The sequence below is a fragment of the Pseudomyrmex gracilis genome, unplaced genomic scaffold (assembly GCF_002006095.1).
Source record: "Pseudomyrmex gracilis isolate BER0280 unplaced genomic scaffold, ASM200609v1 scaffold_13, whole genome shotgun sequence".
Classification (NCBI taxonomy): Eukaryota; Metazoa; Arthropoda; class Insecta; order Hymenoptera; family Formicidae; genus Pseudomyrmex; species Pseudomyrmex gracilis.
Genome location: NW_018020597.1, coordinates 1,017,315 through 1,041,407, shown reverse-complemented (window position 1 = coordinate 1,041,407; position 24,093 = coordinate 1,017,315). Strand labels below are relative to the sequence as shown.

The 24,093-nt window shown below is 47.1% G+C and overlaps 2 protein-coding genes across 5 annotated transcripts in view; both read left to right on the top strand.

The window, feature by feature from the left end:
• The window catches only part of LOC109863836 (CUGBP Elav-like family member 4), a 596,712-nt gene that overhangs the window by 172,071 nt on the left and 400,548 nt on the right, over window positions 1-24,093 (top strand). For 2 of the 4 annotated variants that reach the window (XM_020444445.1, XM_020444450.1), the window contains exon 1: window positions 15,079-15,172. The exons of the other annotated variants lie outside the window; for them this stretch is intronic. The gene's annotated coding sequence lies outside the window, so the exon portion shown is untranslated. Of the gene's footprint in view, window positions 1-15,078; window positions 15,173-24,093 lie in introns of those variants that run through there. 4 annotated transcript variants of the gene reach the window in all.
• On the top strand, window positions 6,278-8,331 carry LOC109863835 (major royal jelly protein 1-like). The gene is made up of 3 exons (XM_020444435.1): window positions 6,278-6,786; window positions 6,928-7,334; window positions 7,672-8,331. Exons 1-3 carry the CDS (start codon window positions 6,412-6,414, stop codon window positions 8,153-8,155), a joined length of 1,266 nt encoding a protein of 421 aa, XP_020300024.1. The 5' UTR covers window positions 6,278-6,411; the 3' UTR covers window positions 8,156-8,331.

The following is a 24,093-nucleotide window of genomic DNA, read 5'->3' as shown; positions in this document are numbered from 1 at the left end:
TCCGCCGTTGCAGAAAAGCCCCGGGAAAATACGCGGGACCATGGGTTACGGTGATAAATCACCCTCGATCTTGCTCGGGAGATCTTTTCAGGTTCTTGTTAGCGAAACGTCGGTCTTCGGAGAGTATCCCGGGAAGCGGACGGACGAGAAAGCTGTCGGGACGAGGGGCGGGGAGGGGGAGGGGTAGCGGGAAGGGAGTGAGAGGATGAAAGGGGTTAGGTCTCTGGCATAGGTTTCGCCCGTGACGATAAGATGCAGTTCTTCACACGCAACAAAACACTACAAGATTCAGGTGACGCTACGGTAATCCTACTTGACTAACATGAGCTAAGCGTCTGGCGGTCGGAAGAAAAATTGCGGGCGAGGGAGTCCCCTCAGCCGTAGGAATCCCGTTTCTCACGAAAAAGTAAATTGCGGCCCGCGCAGCCTAGCACTCTCGATAATTAAAGTGCCGTATTAGGAGCGTTTGTGTCGGGTGAGGGTGAAGAGAGGAAGGGGGGGGGGTTAGGAAAGCAAGCGCGGAGAGGGGAATGAGTCGGGGGCTAAACGGATTCTAATCCCTTTCCCCGATTGTCCTAACAACTTCGGCTCTATTTATTCTCATGAGTTTGCTTAAGCCACGATCGAACGAGAACGCGGCGGTTTGGAAACGCGAGGGAAAATCAGGGGTTTCGGTCACTCCTGCGCCGGCCGGTGTAATACCGATCGGAAAATAATTCGAATTTCTGCAAAAACGCGAATCCCTCTATCTGTGAATTCACGGTCCGATAAGTAGAAACAAATTTATTATCATATATCGTGCCGGGCGCGCGAATTCACGCAACGACGAAGTGTGTCCGGGTACGTACGGTACCCTTCGTATCGTTTTGAAACAAGCGAGATACCGTAATTCCGTACGTGCGCAACGTGTAACCTCGGGCTATCGGAGACTGTTAATTGTAATCTTCGGCGCATAAACGTCCGACTTCGTGCCGGGACTTATAATTACTCGGCTTTCATACTCGGGGCGACGCCTGGAAATTCACATCACACCCCCTACGTGCCGGACAAAACTACCTAGCCGTTCTTATCGGTCCTCCCTTTACACACCGACGCCTATATTTTATTCCGATCAGCTATTCCAGGTTCTACACATTTAACTTGTTATGCTACAACGAAGCTCGAGAGTCTCGTGCGGATCTCGGACGAGTAACGATTTTCAATAGAAGCTGCAAATACCCTTACGTGTGTTGTCGTCGTCGTTGTCGTCGTCGTTGTGGAAAGCAGAACTCGGTGAATGTGCAGAAAACACGGTATTGTCGATGCGCAACCCTCATCTCCTCTCGTTCAGATCTCCTCACCTGACGCGCTCGCTATCGTTGATGCAAGATAGGATGGTCTTCGAAGGTAACGATCGGTATAACTTCAAGAGCGAGCGGGGGATTAAAGAACTTTTCCTATATAGAAACTAGACGAACGTTATTATTTGGCGTTTCTCGTCTCGTTACACGAGTATACTACAATGTGTCGGAAATGTGCTTCAACTAGTCGACGACGACAACACGGACGAAATCGACGACCGGGCCCAACTGGGCGGACATTCAAATGCGTTTCGTTCTTTCGGAATTCGACTTGGTTGAATTGCGTTATTCAAATTCGCGACGGTATTTTTCTGTCACGCCTCGCGAAAACGCGCGTGAAGCGAAGTGGAAAGGAGAGAGACGCGAAAGAGGAATTGTAGCAAATCGCGAAGCGCGTACCGGATCCGTTAACTTACAAGCGGAGCAGTCGGTGGTTTGGAAGGGAAGGACGGAGGGCGCTGGTGCGCGGACTCTCGACGACTTCTCGCATTTTTATCGCTATCGACGATCGCATTAAGGACGCGAGAGACTCGAACGTGGAACGCGCGCACCGGAGGTGGAATTAGCGTCCGGGGATATCGTACGACAAAACGGATGCGCGCGGAATATAATGAGACTTCGCATCGAGAACGAGAGAGATTAAATACGGTCCGCGGGAACTGGGAACGGGGGAGAGGAAGAGATGTGCCATTTGCGCGAAAGCAGCGCTTGCGTACGTAATCGCGTGTATGTACATGTTTGGAGCGCGCGCGCGTGTGTGTGTGTGTGTAATGTGTGTGTGCGAGAAAAGCGTTGTCCCCCCGACCGTAAGAGGAACACGCACGCGGTCAACGCGAACGTTTCATTTTCTCGGGATTAAGTAACCGCCGGTGCCCGTTACGTACATGCGCTCGCCGCTATTAACGATTTAATTAGCGTAAGTTTTCATCTGTAGGATTACGGCGGCAGAGCGCGCGGTGTGTGAACCGGTTAAAAAGGGGAGGGGTCGGTCAGCGGTGGGGAAGAAAAGCGCGCGAAGCCGTTTTTCACTCGGGGAGGGGTTGCTCCCGGCTTATTATTGCGTTCTCGCGGATTACATCCCGGACTCGCGGCAATTTGCCGTTCGCGTGTACCGTAACGAGTTGAGAAGAGTGTCATTAATTTCGCGCGCGGTTCAAGAATCCCGAAAGAAATGGCGCTGCGCGAAAATCGTCTCCCTCTCTCTCTCTCTCTTTCTCTCTCTCTCTCCCCCATTCCGCGCTGAAGATGGACAAACAAAACGTCGTAATTTAATCCCGCGAAAGTTTTCCCGAGCGGAATATTTGTGCGCCGGCCGGAACGCCGTTTCGTTTCCTTGGAAACGGTAATTGACGTTAATCTCGTTCTCACGTCGGAGTAATGAGCCGGGCTGTTTATACGTATATACTCTCTCGCCCGAAGTTCGCCGCGCTTTTATCCCCGACGAGCCCCAAGGTTTATGGGAGCCGTTCGATCAGCAGTTTTCGCGAATCCTCTGGTACTCGTCATTCCGCTAATTTCGTCGTTCGTTGTTTTTGATTTAAAGCAACAACCACCTTTCGGCAGAAAGACGTCGGGCGAAACGTGCTTGTGACACCAAACTTGAGTGGATTGAGTCGACGGACCAGCCGCGCTGCAGAGACAACGAGACGTAGACAACACGCGTAGAAGCGAGAGAAAAGACAGAGAGACGCGGGGGAGGGGGGGGGAAGGAGGAGGTTAGAGGGACTTTGTGCGCTCTGTGTGTTCTCTTCTCAAACTATTTATTCCGGCACAAATCGCATTACCAACTTCAACTGCAAAATTGACTTCGTCCAACTTTTACGGCGCCTCCGCCCTTACGCGCCCCCCCTTGGACGCCACCCGCACGGTCAGAACTTGGACTTGTACGAGGGTTTACCAAACTCAGTTTAAGAAGAAGAAGAAGAACTGTTTCAGCCATAGAGAAGGAGAGAGACGGCATCTTGTGGGACTTCCCTTCCTCCTCCCGCCTCGTCGATATAAAATCGCGCGACGCGAGCTTCCGGCAGAATGGCAGTTCGGAAGTTCGAACCCGTCAGGAATAACGAACGATATCACAGTCGTAACCCGTTATGTGTTCTTCTCGCATCAATTTAGCTCTTCGACGCGTCTAAATATTTGCGTCGCTCCCTTCGTTTGACGTGTCCGTTTTTTCTTGTCTCTCCGTTCTTGATATTCGTTCTGCGCGAAATTCATTATCGAGTTTCACTCTCACGTTTCTACGCTATGATAAATTTTGCGCGTGCAATGCGCAACCTCAACGACGTCCCGTGTTCTCATTTCTCGAGAGCTAATGCGTGTTGCGGAACGTTGTAATTATCGATGTTGAAAAAAGAAAAAAAGACACTTGCCTCTCACGTCACGTGTAAGCTCACGTGCTTTTCTCACACTGCGAAATTTGTTTTTTTTATCGCCGATTCTAACTGGCCCGAATGTAGATTTGCTCGCAACACGCAGACAAGTGTGTTGCGTTCGCGCAGTGTCCGCCGCCTGGCACTTTCTCGTTTCTCCGCTCTCGGTTTCCTGCAATTTCGCGCGATTTCACGTGCGGGAGCACAGCGGAGCAGTCCGCGGCCTAGATGGGTGCGTTCAATCGGAAATCCGGCAAATGCACCGCAGTGCGCGACAATAGCGCGCTACAGTGCGATTCGACGCTATCGTCGTCGTCGTCGTCGTTGTCGTCGTCGTCGTCGTCGTCATCGTCGTCGTCGTCGTCGTCGTCGTCGTCGGGCCTGTGCACAAGATGATTAATCAGAACGATAAACTATTCCTTATTAATAAGTCCTTAGAAGCGGTTCGCGCTTCGAAGAGTGGGGGCTATAACTCACGACGGAACAGATACCTCCTGGGCCTTCGCATTAAAATTGAAATTAGCCACCCATTTGTCTTCCCGTTTGGCTTAATCGTGACTAGCCAGGTGATTTATGGTTTTCACTTCTGCCAGCCGAGTAGCGTAGTTTCCCTTCCCGGATACGGCGCAACGCGTAATGCAATTCAAACCAACGAAAGTCAAAGAAAAAAAAGTTTTCTGGCGCCGCCGCGCCACGCGCGCGCGCGCGCACTTGCTCGCTCGCGATGAAAAGCATGCCCGCGCGCGGCTTATAGCCGTATTGCGTGATAGCGCCTGTAACAGCTGTTGGAAAATAGTTTTGTTCAACTCTCGTGGAACTCCTTATTACATTCTAAATGCTCGCGGTAGCCCGCCGATATAATGTCGTCGTGTTGCATCACCTTCATCATGCCTTGACGCGCTGCGCGATTTTGCTACGTGTCTATATTCTCACGCCTCCATAAATCGTTTACGTTGCGTTTCAATCAGAATTGTAACCACGATTAAACTCTTAACGACGCTCTTGTGATTTTGCGCGTGTGTTACAGGTATATGCGGTAATGCAGTCAGCGTTGTGTGCGCTTTTTTTTCTACGTTCGTGTTATGAATATGCAAAGAGACCTGTTTTTTCTCTTTCTCTCTCTCTCTCTCTCTTTCTCTCTCTTTCTCTCTTTCTATTTGTATTTATTATTTTGTTTTCTTTTTATTTTTCATAATTAGTATTTTGTTCATTTTTTTTCATGCTTATTTTTTTATACTATTTTTGTTTATTTATGTTAGATTGACTATTGTTCTTTTTTATTTATGTTGCGCTCGGGAGGATTTTCCCAAGAGCGCCTCTAATAAACAAAGCGATATTGTATCATGTCATGTTTTTCTCTCTCGAGGTTGCATAATACCGATCGATCGATGATAACAACGATGACTAACGCGTCGTGTGCATCGTGCATAAATATTCAAACAGGCAAGGACATAGCGAATCGAAAGAATGCAATTAGATGAAATGCACACCTGCGGTTAAGAGTTGCTAATAAGACGCAAACTGCGAATCTGGAGCAGATATATTACGTGTGAAAATTTCGCAACGCTGTGCTTCTCGTGAAAGTGTAGGCTAGACTAGGTGTATGAAATTTAAAAATTTTGTTACGTAGATACGCCGGTAATAGCTTTCGTAAACGCGTTCGAGGAAATGCAACAAAGGTTTCTGGCTCTATGTCAGATAAACGTGCACTGTTTGCGAACACTTGCTCTAGTTTCCGATCACGTGGTGGCTAATGTGTGCGCTCAACCACATTCCGTATTTCATATTGATGCGCAGGACTTGATATCACCGATTTGCGTAACAATAGATACGTTGTGTATATATATATATATATATATACGTATCAAATAGATACGTAACAAGTATAGTAAATCTCTCTTGTGCGCTCATAAAATATTGTGCGGTCTAACCTCAGGCTATTAACATAGCGTATAGGAAATGCCGAGGCTAATGGACGCATTCACGTCTCTCTCTTCAGTTTCACCGCCGCAACATACATACATACATCTCTGGATCTTTTCGCGAATATGGAATGGCGGCACAATTGTGTTACCGCAATTGGTTGGTTTTCTATTCGAATTGATTACGGAAAAATATAATATCTCGCGTGTGTAATTTTCTTTGACGCATTTGAGAAATATCTATATTACAATCATCAAATTAAAAATTTACGGAATTTGAACACGTTCTCTCAAAACATCGCACGCATATTTTTCACACTTCTCACGCGCAATAGAAGACCTTGTTTCGCATCTATGTTTTGAAGTACGTACTTACACGTGGAAAAATATGAAAAAAAAAAAAATTAATTTAACGAGGTTTTTCTCATTTCCTGATTAATCAACGAATCATGGTGCTTATTATCACAATAACAAGCGTGAGTACTACCTTGAATCCGTAGTTCCTTGAGTTCAAGGTGAACCGCGCTCTCTTGTCTCACCATAACTAGAGAAATGCGTGGTATGGGGAGCGGGGAACTGGTGGGGTCCGCTACTATATCGAAACAGCGATAAAATAAACCACTGGAAACAACTTTCCGCTCTGTAACGCCAGTGGTCTTCCGATCGCGGGCACGGTCGAGACCCTGAAGCTCGAAAGTCTCGCAGAACTAAAAAAAAAAAAAAAAAAACGCGTCGGACGAATTAACAGACAGTTGATCAGTGTCGCGGTGCGGGTCGTCGATGTTGCTTCTTGTCCGTTTACGCATCATGGAATTGATTTGGACGTTGGTTCTGTTTCTCGGGTTTGCGCACCCGTCCCAACCGTCGCACCTCGAAGTGATTTATCAATGGAAATATCTGGATTGGGTTTGGCCGAATATACATCTGACAGGAAAAAACTATACGTTGGGCAATGCCTTCACGCAGGATGTGGATATCGACAGGCAGGGTCGCGTGTTCGTGACGAGTCCGCAGTGGTTGGACGGCGTGCCGATTAGTCTGTCTTTGGTGACTAAGGCGAAGGGTTCCGGCGGTCGTTTGTTAGTGCCGTATCCCAATTGGTCCTGGCACACGCCGTTCAGTTGCGACAGCATCGTATCTGTCTACAGATTGGCGGTAATCTCTCACAGTTTAAAATTACATTGAATCTGTGTTACTCTATCGTTTGATTTTTCTATTAATTAAATGTGTGTTAGATTTTTTTTTTGTAACAATATGTAGATGTAGAAATTGACAAATTGTGTGCATGGTCTTCAGATTGACGAGTGCAATCGTTTATGGGTGGTCGATAATGGCAGAATAATGACGAGAGCGGTTTGCTCCACGAAAATATTGATCTTCGATCTCGCCACGGATCGGTTGATTCATAAATACGTTGTGCCGGATGATCAAACGCTGTACGGGAAGGCGTCATTAGTTACGCCAATCGTCGATGTCGGAAAAACGTGTCTCGATACTTATCTCTACGTGGCGGACGTGGATCAAAATGGACTGGTGATTTATGACTTATATCGCGACCATTCCTGGCGAGTAAACAACACGTGCGGCAACGCTTTCGGCCCGGATGAGGATGCCATGAATATTACGATCGCCGGTGAATCGTTTGATCTGACGGACGGTACGCTCGGTATGTCACTGTCGCCGCTGGGATATTTTAATCACAGGTATCAGCGCTAATTACTGCCATTCTGGATTACTCAATTTTGTAAAGCTTCTGAAAGACGTGTACTTTAATTAAAACTCAAATAAATTTAAATTTGAATTAATATCACGTTGTTGTCTCCAAACGCGCGTAAATTTGATGATAAGTTAAATTTTGTGAAAGTCAAAAGTTGCAGTTTATATTTTCGAGAACGAGAAAATTTAAACTTTGACTGTAACTCTCTTCGATGAAAAAGTTTTCGTAGTTTTTCTCCCAGTCGAAGTGTTGACAATATAAATATACTAATGGATCGATGAAAAGTTGTTCACTTTGTCTTTCGCGATGTTTATTCGTTTCAGATATCTGTATTTTAACTCGCTCGCCAGTTACTATCAGAAATACACGGACACGTATTCGTTGACGCGAAGCGAGTTCAGAGAGCCGATAGTGTTTCAATCAAATTACAAGCGCGCGAGCCAGGCAGGCGTGCAGGCAACCTCTCGGAGAGGCGTAATATTTTTCCAATTGGTCCAATTAACTGCCATTGCCTGTTGGGACATCGGGAAACCATTTACTTCGGAGAACGTCGTGATAATAGCACAAGACGAGGAGACTCTGCAGTACGTGAGCGGCATTAAGGTGATCACGAATAGGGCCGGCAAGGAAGAATTGTGGTTCAATACCAACAGGCTTCAGAAGACAATAAACAAGACCCTCAAGCCGACGGAGATAAACTTTCGAATAATTAAAGGAACCGTCGACGATATTATTCGTGGCACGAAGTGTGAGCCATCCGGCGTGAGAACGTCAACACCGGACACTACGTATTGGCATCAAATCTAACTCACTCATATAAGACTCTTATATCCTTTCATTACCTCATTTAAGTAATTTTAGATTACTGTAAATTTCGTCTCTCTGTAAAGCTTATTAATTTAAACGCGTAATAAGCTAGACAAAAATATAAGTGGAAGAAAGTTAAAATCCTTTTGTACCGTCGACACCTATTTTTAACTAAATTCACGCAAAAGAATAACCTTGCAACATCTCTTCGTCATTTTTCCCTCCAGATTTCGCAATCAGAAACGAATTGGCAACTAAAAGCAACGATTCGTTCGCGTATCCGCGCGTGGCCGGGTAGAAGGACAGAATGGCAGCGAGTCCTGCGAATGACAGCCGGAGCGTGTAGCAATTTAGTTAACCGTTTCATTGCTGCCTTTTGAGATGTAACGATGAGGTCTGTCGGTGACACAAGCGGCGCCGCCACCGCCGCCGCCGCCGCCGCCGCCTCTGCCGTTGCCGCGCGCCCCGAATGTTTCGACAGAGTGGCTTGACGCCGCGAGGGGGAAGTAAGGGGAAAGGAACGACGCAACGAGCTTCTTGCCGACGCTTCTTTCCACCAAGTTTTACCGAGCTTTTAGATTTGCTGCCGATTCTCGGCGCGCGCGGGCGCGGGCCGCGGGGAGAATCCAGAATAAATGCGCATTCACGGGGAATTGTTCGGCGTTACTACCCTCCGAGATACCAATAGGGCGCGCAATTCCGGGAAATTCGTGTCACCTACTTCTCTTTCTACGGCGCGGTTCGGCGTGTGACTAATGGCGGCATATTCATGGCGCAGCCTCGGCGCACTCCCTCACGACACCACCACCACCACCCTCTGTCCTCTCCCTCTTACGAAGCTCTGGCAGTTAACCTCAGACAACCCCTTCGTCGCGATAATATACGACTGCCCTTAAATTTTCGTTCCCCTCCGGCGTGCTTTTGCCCGGCCTATATCACCTCTCGCGCGCACCGCGCGAGAGAGCACACGCTCTCTCTTCTTTCCGGAACACACAGCTAACGCTGCGATTATTATTGCGCGCATTGAATCGACGTTTTTACGGCGTGAGCACACTTGTAAAAGAGGACAAATGTGAATCGTTAAAAAAAAACTTATTGATCGCTGATAAATATACACACACGTAAAAGAGGCAAGATGTTTCGTTTCCAAGTGTGAAAAATTATATGCAAAAATACCGTGTTTCTTTTGCCTTATGTGCGCATACGGTTTTATGTTCGCATGAATACTAATCGGTTATGGTGAAACAACCGAGTCGCGAATACTCCGGAAACGTAACGTTCGCGCCGCTAAAACCACATTTTCCGCCGCGCAGCGCCGAGAGTACTAGCCGAGCGATCAACATCGTTACCTTAAGGGCGGGATGTGGAATTACTTAAGAAGCGACGGGATACGACGCGATAAAGTCTTACCGCGGGCGTGTCCGCGGCATGGAGAGAAAGAAAGAGAGAGAGAAAGAGAGAGAATGTCTCAAATCGTTTTACGAGGGTACTTTTAAAACGACTTTACGAGAACGGCTCGGAATTTCGAAATAAATTTGCATCAGTTTTACTGCCTCTAATATACATAACTACCGGTGTTTGGCACTGATACTCGGGGCCTGAGTGGCCCAGACAACGTTACACTCTCGTTGCGGACGATCGCGCTTGTAAAAAGATGCGCACGTGTTTTCTCCGCGCCGCGTTTCTCTTGTTTATTCCCGTAATGATACTTGCGAAATATAATACATACACTCTTGCGCAACATTATGGTAATCAAAAGAGAAAAAAAAATGTTTATAAACTAGCGCGCGCAATGCGCGCCAATTTCCCCTTCGTAGTTTTCAATTATTTCATTGCCGCATCGTGGCAGCTCGTTTACCATCGGTTATTATCGCTGGTAATTATCCTGAAATTTCGATGTTCTCTTTCGAATAATGAATTTTTAACGAGCAATCTAATAGATTCCAGATAATGCTTTCATAAAGGAAAAGTATTATATAATTCATGCCGTCACATATATCGCCGTCGAGTATTGCGGTCAAGCTCCATATACGCGAGAAACGTAATGGCAAAAACGTAACGAGTGCGTGGCGTGGCTTTGGGCGCGCGTTAATTCGCAATTCGGTGAAACCGCGCGACGCGGCCGATGGAACGCCGGGCGAGAATTTCGAGCATCCGCCGCGTCTTTATTAAGGCCGGCTCGTCTATAATTCACAGGAGCGGCCGGGCCTAGAGCCGGGCTGACATTGCCGGACTCACTGGGCGCATAAACACACCGTCGGCGTCTCGTGCAGGAGGTTGCCGTGCGCGGCACACGGCCGTGTGTGCCACGCATTGCGGTTGTCAGCCCTAGTCAACGTGTAATTTACTGGCTCACTCACTTCTCTCCCTCCCTCCTCTTCCTCTTTCCCTCCCCGTTTACCCCATCGGTTTGATGCAGCCGCCGGTTTTGGACTCGGTTTGGTGCAGGCGGCGTCTGGCCAGTCGCAGCGGCAACAACAGTAGCAACAACAACACAATCGCTCGGTGCCGCTGCGCCGCGACTAGTTACGATGCAAGTGGATAACGCGGCGCTGCACCGACGCTGACCACTCGACCGCAGGGCCGCTATAAACCAGCGTAGTGCGCACTACGTCTTCCGAAACGGCCGGAACTTTCGAGCTGTCGCGCCGATGATCGTCGAGATTATCTACCGCTCTACGTGCGTAGGAAATTCTCGCGAAATATCGGCAAACTTGCGCCACTCGAGTCTTGCGTTACCTCCTGAATTCGAATTTTTTTTTTCTCCACGTGCGCGCGATTTGTCACATATGTAATCGCCTGCGCCTTACGTGTCGTATCGATCGTGTACATAATCCGGAGTTCTCTGCGCAGCAGAGAAGGCAAGATCGTTAAAAAACAATGTTTTAATTAACGACCGCATTTAACTTATTTAGTTTATTTATTTTTTTATTTTATGTAGTTACGAAACCATAAAATGTCCAGGTCTAAAAAACGAGCGACAACTTAAAACTTTATTTCTCTGTACCATTTCGAGGCATCACGTCTGTGCGAGCTCCGCTCACTCTCTCCCTCTTTTTCGGAATCTCGCGAGCAGTTCGCTTCCTCTTTTGGCGCACGCAACGACGCCGCGTAATGCTCGGTCGAAATGTCGTTTGCGCCGCGAACCAGTCTCTTACGTTCGCAAACCGTTCGTTACCGTTAGTTCCGCCTGGTGTGGCGCGTTCGCTACGTAAACACGTACGTATGCGCGGTGCCGTAAGAGAGGCCGATGGAGAACGCGTTTCGCTAGGAAAGGTGTGGCACATCGTGCCGTGTGCCATTTGTTACCTTTGCCGCGCGCGCGTGCGGCAGTGTGCAAATAACGGATATCAGCCATCGCGCTGTCCGTAGCACGTTTCACTTTTGTTTTTCACGCACCGCGACACACGCGGGTTGGTCGTTGAATATCACGCGACTGAGAACTGGTCAGTTTGTTTATTTTTTTATTTTTTTTATTTTTTATTGAAAAATAAACTTTTTCATCTCGATGTTTCGAGTCTTGCGCAAGCCGCCACCTTAACGTCCGATTGCGCTGCCGCAATCGCAAAGTAGAAAATAGACCTCGCGTGCAATTAAAATAATTTTCGACCCCTTACGATAGAAAGCGGTAACGACCGGCAGAAGTTTGGAGGAGGTAATTTGTAAAACGGCTCGTTCGGTTGAATTACCGTCGGATCTTCGTTGTAAAACTTCCTCTCGCCCGAAAATTAGCGGGATTATCGGGCATGTATCACTTGCACATTCACTGCCCAAACGCTGTAATCTCAACGCGGTATTACGTTTTAAGGGGGCTTTCTCGCGCGAACGAGACGGATAAGGATTTTCATGACGTGCCTGCGAGTATGAATGCATAACCCCCCTCCCCCCTCCAACCGCGTGCCGTCCGCCAATTTTCGTACGTTGATGTATCGTGAAAGGAACGATCGTGGCGTAGATCGCGCTCTCGTAATGAATAGCTTGGGCGAAAATACATCGGGTCAGGGTACCAATGGAAGATAGCTCGATGGATGTAGCGAGGCGGAGCGGAGACGTCGATAGGTATGGGTGCAATCAGCGCGATGATAACCAGTATTACCGCGTCAACCCATCCCCTGCCGCCGATCTCCACGGCGTAATTCCCGGGGGTTCTATTTGTGACGAGAACAAGCGGCTAGTATGACGGCAATCCGCCGGATGATGTATTCCGTGTTATTTATTTCCAGCGATACCCGAGGCCCAGCGATTGGCTGGGTGACAAAATAGAAATCAGTTCGGAGTGAGGGAAACCGTCGAATGTTCGCGCTTTCAGTCAAGCTCGTTGTGTGTTTCGATTTTCTCCGATCGGATATATGTCACGTCTGTGTGACATCTTTTTTTTTCTTCTTCTTTTTTTGTACGAAGTACGTACAACGTGCCTAATGTCGAACGTGTTTAAATAATTTTCGGAGCAGAAACGTATATATTTATTTTAATTGCGCTTCCGTTCTCTTCACATAATTATATGTTTTGATTACATTCTGCAACTTGCGTATGTACATACGTTACGTGAGAGCGAACTGTATGTTCGGTTATATTTGCTTTTCACTCACTCGCATGCGTGAAAGACAGAAGCTTAAACTCGCGAGTGAGTTTTCATCGAGAGGAAAACTAAAGGGAAGACGCGACTAACAGCTGGATGGAACTTTCTCGCTGCGTGGCATACAAAGTAAACTTGCTAACGTTGTCCCTCACTCACTAACCCGCTTTTCTCCCTCCGGCTTGTGTCTATCCTTTCCTCTCTCTCTCTCTCTCTTTCGAATATTATTCTCTCCCGTGCCGCGTAATATTTCCGCTCGTTCGTATCCATACATTTGCCTGGCCGTGTGCGTGTATGTGTGTGCGTGCGCGTGCGCGCGCACGCAAACCCATTTTTCGCGTCCCTCGAAAGTAATACAACCCTCCACTCCAGCAGGCACCCTATTTATTTCCGTACGAATTTCGGGAGGCAGACGGAAACAATGATTTTAATAATACCGAGTGTACGTGCTGCAGCAAAAGAGAAATTCTCTTCTCTTCGATTACATCAAACTCGTGTTTGCGTAAACAAGATTCAATTTGAAAACAAACAAAAAAAAATACAATCAAAATATAACAAGAATGAAACAATAAGAATAAAACAAGAACAAAAACAAAACGCAAGAAATATTGATATTTGCCGTGTTTTCACGTTCCGTTTGTATCTTACTGTTTTCTTTTTTTTTTTTTTTTTTTTTTTCTCGTCGGTATTTAAGAACGTTTTATCGCGCTCAAAGGATCGTTATCGCTCGGCTCATGCTGAAGCACGCTGCGACAATATTTAACTTCGTCGCGTCGTGATGAACGAGGATTTTTACGGTCTTTGTTTAAATACTCGGGGGATAATCGGAATATTTCGAGATAAGCATAATATTTCACAGCGTGCTATATATTCCCCACCTACCTACGTCGTCGCGCTCCTTCAGAGTTAAATAAACCTCATACATCCCCCGCTTCTTACTCATAATGAGACGCGTGCTGCGATTCTCGCGATTCTCACGTCTCTTACGTTCCGCAATGGTTTATATCGCCGCCGTTGTTTCTCGCTCGACCAAAAACCCTGTAATTCCTCGATTTATCGCCGGTGAAGTGAACAACACGGCGACTTCTTCGACGTACACGCGTGTATCGAGATTTTGTCGCGCAAAAATCGCTAATGTTACTTCGACAAACGACCATCACTTCTTCACCAAGCGAGCCCAAAAAAAGCGCGACAGTTGTTGGAGCGATCCGGCGTTTTTATCAGTTGCGTGAGCGCCGCGTATGAAAACTTCCATCCGCTCACGCCCTGTTTCCTGCTACAAAGATGATGGCTGGATGGACGAAAGGGCGTGCGGGGCACGGTGGAAGCCGGAGAGGAAGTTGTTGGACCATGTCGACTGCTTCCCAAGCCAGCCGAAGTGGACCTATCGACTCGAAACGAGTGTGCTCGACGTTAAAATCCCGGTCGCTGCTCCCGTTCCTAAGCCTCCCCTCTACTCTTGCTCCGTCATCACATACACACACGTACACACACACACGCACACACACACTCTTTCTCTTTTCCTCGCATTCCGCCAACTTTCTGCCTTTCCTTCGCGTGTACTACAGGCGCGCGCGCGCGCGCGCACGCTCGCTCGTCTATGTTCGCTCGTGTTAGACGTAAACGATGCAATGGGGGTGGACACGGTCCAGCAAATCCGAAATCCCCTTTTCCTCGATATAAAGCTTCGTCCCCTTTTTTCGGCTTCGACCCCTCCACACAGCGATACTTCGCGCCGCTGTTCTGTGTGAGCAAAGAGTATCGGAGCTGCCGGTGAAACCGAGTTGTAACAAACGAAATCGACACTGTCAGGTCGGCCTCTCACACGTGAAAACGCGCGCGCGCACACACATCAGAATAGTAGAATTCAATTTCAAACCAGACGCTAACTTCGTTTGACGTGTCTCAATAATTTTAAGAATCGAAGTTGTTCACTGCGCGCCGAATTGTTCAATACGTTTTTGCGAGAGGACCAAACACACACACACACACACACACATACGAGCACTTCTTTACAAAAATAAATAAAAAAAAAAACACATTGTCACGTTTTTGATCACGCACAATAAGAACAATTTAGAATTGCAATAATGTGTAAATTAGCAAAACCAAATATATACAAGATGCGATTGTTTTAATTGCGTGCAAAATGTGCTTCTTTTGTGATTTATACGCAGAATCTGCGTTACGTGTACAGCTAACGTATGAATTATGTTTAGACAGCGCTGAGAAGGAGCAAATAGACGGTAGAGAGAGGTTATTTCTTCGCAGGGGAGTGACAATATTATTCTGTTTCAGGGTGTGACGGGCGACCGGCTGGCCGGGGGCGCCGCACACCTCCTCCATCTCTTCTTCTTCTTGCCACGACCACAACACACAATGTAACAACAACTACTACTAGTGTCGTCCGCGCGAACCACGTTCTCAATGTACTCGATGTGGTACGTCACCATAAAACCCCTAATCGGTGTCTCTCAAAATGTGTCATTATATAAGTTTTTAACGTTATCGTGTCTTTCACTTTTACGTTTATCGTGTCTCACAATTAGTGTTTTCTCCTTGATGTTATATTTGACGAGAAAAAGTCCTGCGCGAAAGGACCGAAATCTGCCTTCGCCACCGAAAACGAAATGTGGACCCGAGGGTGCTCTGTCTATTGGCATAATCGCGCGTCGAATTCGACGAGATGCGCTTGACAAAGCAAATTTCGGCAACATTCGCCATTCAAATTTCCGTTATTGCAAAATTATTTCGCATGACATCGCTTTATGACGACACGCGCTGTGGCAGAGGCATTCTTCGTGTGCACGTACGTATTCACACACGTCATTCAACATTGTGTGTGTGTGTGTATACATATATATGTACGTATTTTGTATTCTATATATATATATATACACACATATATTTATTTATTTATTCACGTATACACACACATACACACACACAAACACGCACACACATACATATATATATGTATTTGGTGGATTATGTCTTCACTGTTCGCTGAATTCCGTTACAATGTGACTTGTGGTTGGTTAAGTTTCGTTCGTTTATCGATGTTCGATGTGACTGCTATTGTTGGTTGTTAGGTGTTTTAGTGGTCATTCTGTGTTGGTGCCCTCATCTCCTTCCTCACACCGAATCTCCCCCTTGTACTCCCAAGAATGAGCCCCCCTCTTCCCCATTCCACTCATCTCTACTTCTGAAACACAAGTTTTCCCAACCTTGATGTTAGAAAGTCAAGCTTGCCTGCCGTCACACATCTTCTCCGCAGACAGGTGGCCTCTGAATTTTTTTTAATATGGGATGGTAAGGATTTCAATTTAAATGTATATATTTTTTCAATATATATATATATATAAAATATTATATATAAGCATGCTGTTATAGTATTTATAAGACGGAGATCTCTCTGTCGTGAATTTGCATGATTATTGGCGTGTCGTGGATTTTATTGATTCCGATCGCGATAAAATTGCTACTTCAAAAGTCGCAAAAATAAAAGAATCTTGAATACAATATCTCACCGGATTGACAATCAAAACACATCAGAAAGTGAGCACGTTTCGCTTCATCGTGGAATTTAAATTGATTTGATTTGAATATATATTTTCGAACTGAATGAGATTTTGATTCCGCACACACGCACGTGAAAATCCGTTTCAAAAATCATTTCTCGCTCAGCGACGCGCGACTTAGGAATGATCGACATTTTTTGATTAGAAAATAGCGTGCAACATAATCGTAGTTTTGTTCTCGCATGCACGTTTCACGTTTTTCTTCCGTCTCGAACTTCTGGTTTTGAGGGGAAAAAAACAAAAAAACTAAAAAGATAAAAAAATATTTTTATACAGAATTTATATCTTGGAAAATATTGCCGCAAAATTTTATTGTATTCTTCACACCTCGATGCGTATTTCGATAACAAGTTCTCCGACTCGCTCGTCCGGTTAAATATTAGTATATATATATATATATAGCGAAGGGAGCGCAATTTTATTTTTATCACGCGCGCGATACCGTGCGCACCACGAAATAAACAAATCGGTACGCTGATGTGCAAACAGTGTTGCACGTAAATTATAGCCGATAATTATATTGATGTGTAAATATTGTCCTCTAAATATGTTTTACATCTGCAACGGTAATTAAGCTGAGAGCTCACGGCTACACGTTCGGTCCGTTCTTTTAATGAGCTTGGAAAACGGGTAGCAAACAGTGGTCCGATGGCGGGTTAATCTGTGGTTGAAACGCTTGAATTCTTAACGAGGACGAACCGTAAACGGGGGGGAGGGTGCAAGAGGGAGGGTGTGTATGTGTGTGTGTGAGAGAGAGAGAGAAAGAGAGAGAGAGAAAGAAAGAGAGACATACTTTTTAAAACAATTACACGAGTAGACAGCATGAAATTGGATGCTTTAACGTGAATGTTTGATGTTTTCCGTTTTTGCGTGATGCGATGCGTTCTTGAAAACAATAAAAAGAGATAGCATTCGCTCTCTCGTACGTACGAGCGCACTTAACCGAGAACAACGAAATTACAACGCAATCGAAATCCGACAATAAGAAAACCGAAGAATTACATTACGCTTGAAAGAAGACACAATGTAAAATGTGTGAAACGCGCGACAAAAATTATTTATTACACTTCGTTTGCCATTTTCTTCGAATTATGCGATCGGTCGTAGCAAATTACGTTTCAATTTTCTTCTCGAAAAACTGGTCGCTGACACTTTATTCTATTCGATAGCGAGCCGCGGTGAACAAACGACCTCTGACAACGACGTGTGTGAGAGAAAGAGAGACGCGGCTAGGCCGGAAGCATTTATTTGCCAGCGGGAGTTCCTTGTAGTTTTACAATGTGGTCGGCGCGACATTCCGCAAAGGCAGCTCGATTCCAGACGCGCCCCCGATAATATTAAAAAGTAATTGGATTGCGACCTGGATGATAGTTGTTGCCGATTCGGTTCTACGCCCGAAGAACGGGCGGGGTGTGTGTGCGGGAATCGGCATCACACACGACGGAACGAAGGGCACGGGAGAGAGAGAGAGAGAGAGAGACGGAGGGAAGAGGTCACGACGCAAGGGTGTTCGCAGACCGGAATAATGGACAGTCGTTAAATTTAATTGGCACATAATTATCGGGAGTCCAGGTACCAAGCAGATCGCCGCACGCCACCAATCGTTGCAATCCCATTGCTCGGGCTTTAATATCGAGGAAATTCGCAAATGGGGGAGGGAGACATCCCATTTCGCCCGCTGCGTATTTTGCCGTGGTGGTAGGATCAAGCCCCGGCGCTTGCGGTTTGTGCTCGGCCTAACGAGTCTGGAATCGAGCTGCCCTTCATCCAAAATCGCTCTCTCCACGCCGTTACCTTCCTTTTCAACTTCCGCGTCGAAAAACGCTTTGTTGCTTTTATTTCTCTCTCTTTCTCTCTCTCTCTCTCTCTCTCTCTCTCTCTCTCTCCCCGCGCGATCTTTCCCTCCGACCTTTGAACAGTCCCGTGACTAGATTGAATCCTCGCAGAGGATGCAATTTGTCTTGGATGCCCTACGTATTGCCAGTAGAGTTCGCCACCGGCGAGAGAAACTCGAATAAAACAATAAAACCCTGTATATGTTTGTGTCCGTGTGTGTGTATTGCGAAAAGACGGGAATGAAAGGGCCGCAACGTACGGACGTAGGAGCAAACGACACGAAGAAGATGAAAATCGGGACAAACAAAAATCGCCGGCCTTTGCCTTGAGCAACGCGAACAGTAGTTTTCAAGGGGATGGGATTTGACACGTTGAACAAACTGTCGTGCGCATTCGCGCGACACTTCATGCGCGTAGCGCTATACGAGCTGTAATTAAACGCCGTAAATATGAGGTCGCTCGGGCAAATTAATTTACGAATCAATTAGAGGGAGTCGCGTTTAGATATCGCTATCGGTCGAGAGAAGCGAACGTATACCACGCGCTCGCACGTACAACACAGGCGGCCGTGACTACCGTGGCGTGGCTCGGAGGGTTGTTAGGCAGCGCAACGGATTATACGTTAGCTCGATATCATCGTGCGCCAATAAATAAGCCTGCCGATATCATCTTTCATTTCGATAATTATTATTCGGTGTTAATTAATTAAGGACTGAGGTCGGCGACTATCACAGAGAAGAGAGACGACACGAAATCCCCTCCACTCTTCTCTCTGTAACGGCGCCACCGCTTCATTTACGCTCTTGCACACTCGGGAGGGGGGCCGAACGGCAGGCAGGTAGAGACGGGTCGGCGCACAGCCCACGATCGCGCCAGGTGATAACTCCTCGAGCTCTCCGGCTAATTACCGGATGAAAGAGTTATCTGGCGACTGTCGTCAAAGCGAGAGTACCGGTAAATGCGCCCGCCGCACCATTGTGATATTTTAGCGCGCTCTCGCACGGCGCTTCGCACATAGGCCTGCCCCGCCGCTCTCCGTTTCAGGAGAGGTATCTAATTTTCATTCGGCGTTTTCAGCCCCCATGCGAGCCGTGTATGTACGCGCGCCACGTACCTCTTCTTGTGTACATGAATAACGCGATCGCGGCGCGATGGGGGATGCACACGGCAAATATTCACAGCGCGGCCCATCCACGCGCAGACACGCACACACACACACACACACGGCGCGCAAAATGTTATTCTCCGCCGCCGCGCTTCTGTTTAAGCGTAATTATTGTTTCCTTTTCATTTGGCTCGTTAAAAAAAGTGCCCGGGTGTTTCCGTTCAACCTCGTTAAAGAGTTAAGAATCAAAACACCGGTGAATTATTTGGTTCGGCGCGCGAGAGAGTAAATTAGCGAGAGAGTTTCCGCGGACGTTTCCGCGACATGACTAAGCCTGATTAAACATTCAAAACAACTGTTACGTAAAATTTCACTTCTGAACGTGCTTCGCGAAAACTTTTTATTTCTGATAAACACACAATATAAATTTTTCTCAAACGTTGAACGTTGCTCGGGGAAAGAAAAACGCAATAAAACGGCGCCAACAAGATGAGACATTTAAATGATTTTGAAAGCATTTATTTCAATGTACATATATATATATATATATATATATGTATATATTGTCGGAGATGGTCGTCGGAATACGTGAGATCAGCAAGAGGCAAACGTCGAGATCACACGATCCGGAACTATTCTATTCGGCCGGAAGCCAAGAGAGCAAGAGAAAGAGATAAGAGGAGAAGCCCTCGTAATTTATTAATTTAATGCGTAACTTTTTGGGTCAGAATAGTATCTGGGTGAAAGACTGCTGGCGACGTTCCCACGTGAACAATAAAAAAAAATAAAATAAAAAAAAATAAAATAAAATAAAATAATATCCGTCGCTTTCCACCAACCCCTCTCTTTTTTTTTTACCGCGCCGTCACACGTTTGTACACGTGTAGATGGTCGGTGTCTCTTCCATGCGGCGGGAACGACTCGTCGCAAACAGATAAATAAAGGCGGCATTCGTAGCTAACGTCCGACGCAGAAACGCTGCTGAATATTTGATCGTTCCGCAGAAGCGTTATGTTGACCGAGTGCTTGGTCATGGGGTTGCTCGGTCGCGGAGAGAAAACTGCCGCGTTCTTCCCTTAACCCAGTAGAGTTTTATTGCTGTATTGTGTGTGGGCGTCTTGCGGAGGCGAGATTCTCTCCCGGCGAACGAGAGAAACCCGATTCTTCTCTCCGGCGCGAGCGAGTAGGTATTTCATATCGGAATAAAGCGCGCGCGCGTACACACACGCACACGCACACACACCCCCATTATTACGCTTCACGCGCACCGCGATCTACGATCTCTTAAATCTCAAGAATCTCGACCTTAACGTAGCGCGGCGTATAATTGCGTGTCGTCACGCTTGATTCCTCGAAATAATACCGCGCGCCTTTCGAGAGTGCTTCGAAACGACCTGGACGTCGAGTGGTTGTTGCAGTGGCATTGAATCCAGCGATGTAAATAGGCTCGATAACGCGCGAGTCGTTGCAGCGCGCGCGCGACAGAAATTCAATAGTCGATGGATACCCGCGGTTGTGGAATTGTCTTCGGTAAAGGCTCTGACGTGAAAGAGAGAGAAAGAGAGAGAGAGAGAGAGAGAAAGCTTACACGCGAAAGAAAGAAAACGAAAACTGGAATCGAAGAAGAAAGGAGAAGACGGAGGTTTCGCGTAGACGCGAGAGAGGGACGTGTGTGAGGAAGAGAGGAATCGCGAAGGGCGCGCGCGAGGTGCTCGCGCCACTATTGAATTTAGCCGTACCGCGCAACGGACGGGATCCTCGCTCACTCGCGTATATACTCGTCGGAATTTGATTTACGCATAAAATATTCACCTTGCCCGAGATTTCGTTAGAGTTTCGAAAGTTCGAGAACGCGCGCCGCCACGCCAGCTGCTGCTGTAGCTACGGTCGTCGCCCGCTCCGTTGCAGCGCAAACAGCGGCATACGAGAAGAGGAGAGAGAGAGAAAGAGAGAGAGAGAGAGAGTGAGAGAAGAGAAACGGTGTCGGAAGCAAGTTGGCAAGCGAGAGAGGTCGGTTAAGTGTACGTAAGAGAGAAGAGCCTGCGGAAGACAAAGCAACCGAAGCAGTAGGTATGATACCGGACTGTTGCGGGTTGAATCCGGGGAGAGCGCGGAGCCCCGGCCGGGATCCCTGGGCAGGATACCTGCCAGGAAAACTTTCGAAGGATCGAACGAAAAAAGAAGCTGCAAGCGCCGAAGAAAAGAAGGGCCAAGAGATTCAGCAGCAGCCCCCGCGCGCGCATTTCTTGGCTTCTCTTGGCTTGTCTGGCCGCCTTTCTCTTACCTTTTCTCTTCTTCTTCTTCTTCTTCTTCTTCTTGTTCCTCTAGCGACTCTGTCTCTGTTTGTTTTCGTTCTATCACCCCTTCGTCCGTCGCGAAATCTAATATAAATCAAGAAGCAAAGGGAGAGCGGAAGTTTCGCGATATTCGGGAGAGAAGCGCGCGCTAAGATAGTGGGGTCTGTGTGTTTTGGGGCGTTTCTGATAACGAGTTTTCAGCCTGCCCTGCATTTCACCAACGATATCGTCTATGTGCAACCCGAATCGACGTGTGCCGAGGGTTGGTGCGCACAATAAGTGCTTCCTCCCTCCTCGCGCCGCTCCCTTTCGGCTTTCCTTTCGCCTTTCTCGCTTGTATTCTCTTCGTCCGCATTTCCCCCCCGCCCCGCGTGCAGACGTTCGCGTTCAAGCTTCTCCTCCTCCTTCTCCTCCTCCTCCTCCTCCTCTGTGTCTTCTTGGTGTCCTCGTGTCTCCATTGTGCCGCTTCTCCACTTTCACCAGCATTAAGCCCTCCGAGTAATACATTCGACCGCCTAGCGCGCGATTTCAACTCACCCCCGCGGAGCGTTTCCAGAAACGACGGACGCGAGGGGAACGGTCGGACAGGCGATATGCACAAGGGCGGAGATGTGTATGCCGAGATACTTAATGCAAGCCGTTACTTCGCCTCGGTACAGTCGGCGCACCAAGTTGTGCAACGCGAGACTGCAATACCGCGGAGAGTGCGGAACAATCGCGCAAAACAGTGCCCGAGGGTATCGCGGGGGAAAACATCGCGCCGGGAACACACAGATTTTGTCGAGAGCGCGTTGTTTCAATCGCGCAACGCGCTACGTTTGTGTGTGACAATGGCGCGGAGAAATTTTCGCAGCCGCGTATGTGTGTATATCGTCGTTGTAAAAATTGCCGCCGAATGTCGCTCGCCGATCGGTCAGTTTTTACACGTACGTTCGCCTCGGAGAATTGTGGAAAATGACTGCATTTTGACGTAGTGCGTACATACATACATACATACATACATGCGCGTACGTTCGCGCGCGCGCGCGAGTGCTCGTACAGCACGATAATTGTAAAATATTTCGTTTCAACCGGCCGCGTTATTTTCCACAGCGAAATCCAATTTTACGTTGTATTATTTCGCTTTATCCCGCTGTTGCTTGCTTTTCGCATAAAAAAATTCGCGTAAAAAAACCATTTTTTACCCACGGGGCTCTGTTATTTTCATACCTTAATAACCCGCGGCGGTGAGCCTTTTTGCGCGTTTATTATATATTATTGTTTATTCTCCACTGACCAAGAGATTTTTTCGCGTCGTCTTCACTCTCGCGAGTTTAACGTCTCCTTGGGTACAGAAAAAAAAAAAAAGAAAAAAAAAAGCATAAAAAAGTGAGATTCTCGATACGAACGTCTCAGACAGAATACTCAATGAAGGATGCTCGGGAAAAATTTAGGAACACTCCGTTCTCGCGGGCCGTTACCTCGCGTTAAGCGTCGTGTGTCGACTTCCGGGGCGGTCGACGATGCATCCTCTGGACCTGCCGCAAGGAAGTTTCGCCGGAAGTCTCGAGGATTTATCCGGCCCGCTACGTCTTCCGCACGAAAACTTATCTGCGACGGGGTGAAGGGAGGGGATAGCGAGAGAGCAACAGAGGCCGCGCGTTGCATACACGTTGACCACAACCGGGGGCGGAGGGGAGAGGGGTAATACGTGCGACGGCAGGAGCCGTTAGCTTGCTCTATTGGTTCCGAAGGACTCACGGCTCGGGGGCTCTTCTCTATTCCATTTATTCCGTATACATAATATATCGCTTCGCGAACAAGTATGGTGGTCCCCGCCTCCCTGACTATCGAATCGCCTATCAAGCTCGTAGGTATTCTTATTTCTTCGCCCGATTTAACCGAGAGAAGAAAGGGGGGGAGAGAGAGCTTCTCCTCTTTTCGGCACAGCCGCGGGCTATTTTTTTTCTTTTATTTTACGCTTAAACGCTTCTTCGCGATCATCAATCTCCGCCCGTAACGAACGGAGGAAGAACAGTTCTCGTAAGAACTCACCGTTCGCCGTTCGACGCTCTCTTAATGAAGAAGTTTCTTAATAAGAAAATGCTGCCGCGCACGTGCAAAATTTCTCGATCAAATTGTAGATGTTAAACAATTAGAAAATCTCAACGGTGGTGTGTCAATTAATGGCCTCCGGCCGATCGATTCGTCTGTAGAAATATATTCGCGTAAATTCTGTTGTTTATATATCGCTGTATTAATTTCAGCGGGAATAGTTGTTACGATGTCTCTTTCCCCTCGTCTTAATTCTTCGGCTTACATTGAAGCGCGCAAGCTGTATACCAGAAAATTTATAGACATATAAATTCGAACCTCCTTTTACGAGAGGGAAGTTTGCAGGTGCCTCTTGACCGGAAAGAAGCGCGTTTCACGACGAGCGTTTTTTACAAACGTAATAAATACATGTTCGAACCGTCATAAGTATAAATAAAAAAAAAAAAAAAAAAAAAAAAAATAAAAAAAAAAAAGGTACAGAAAGAATGTAAGAAAAAGCAGAAAAGTTT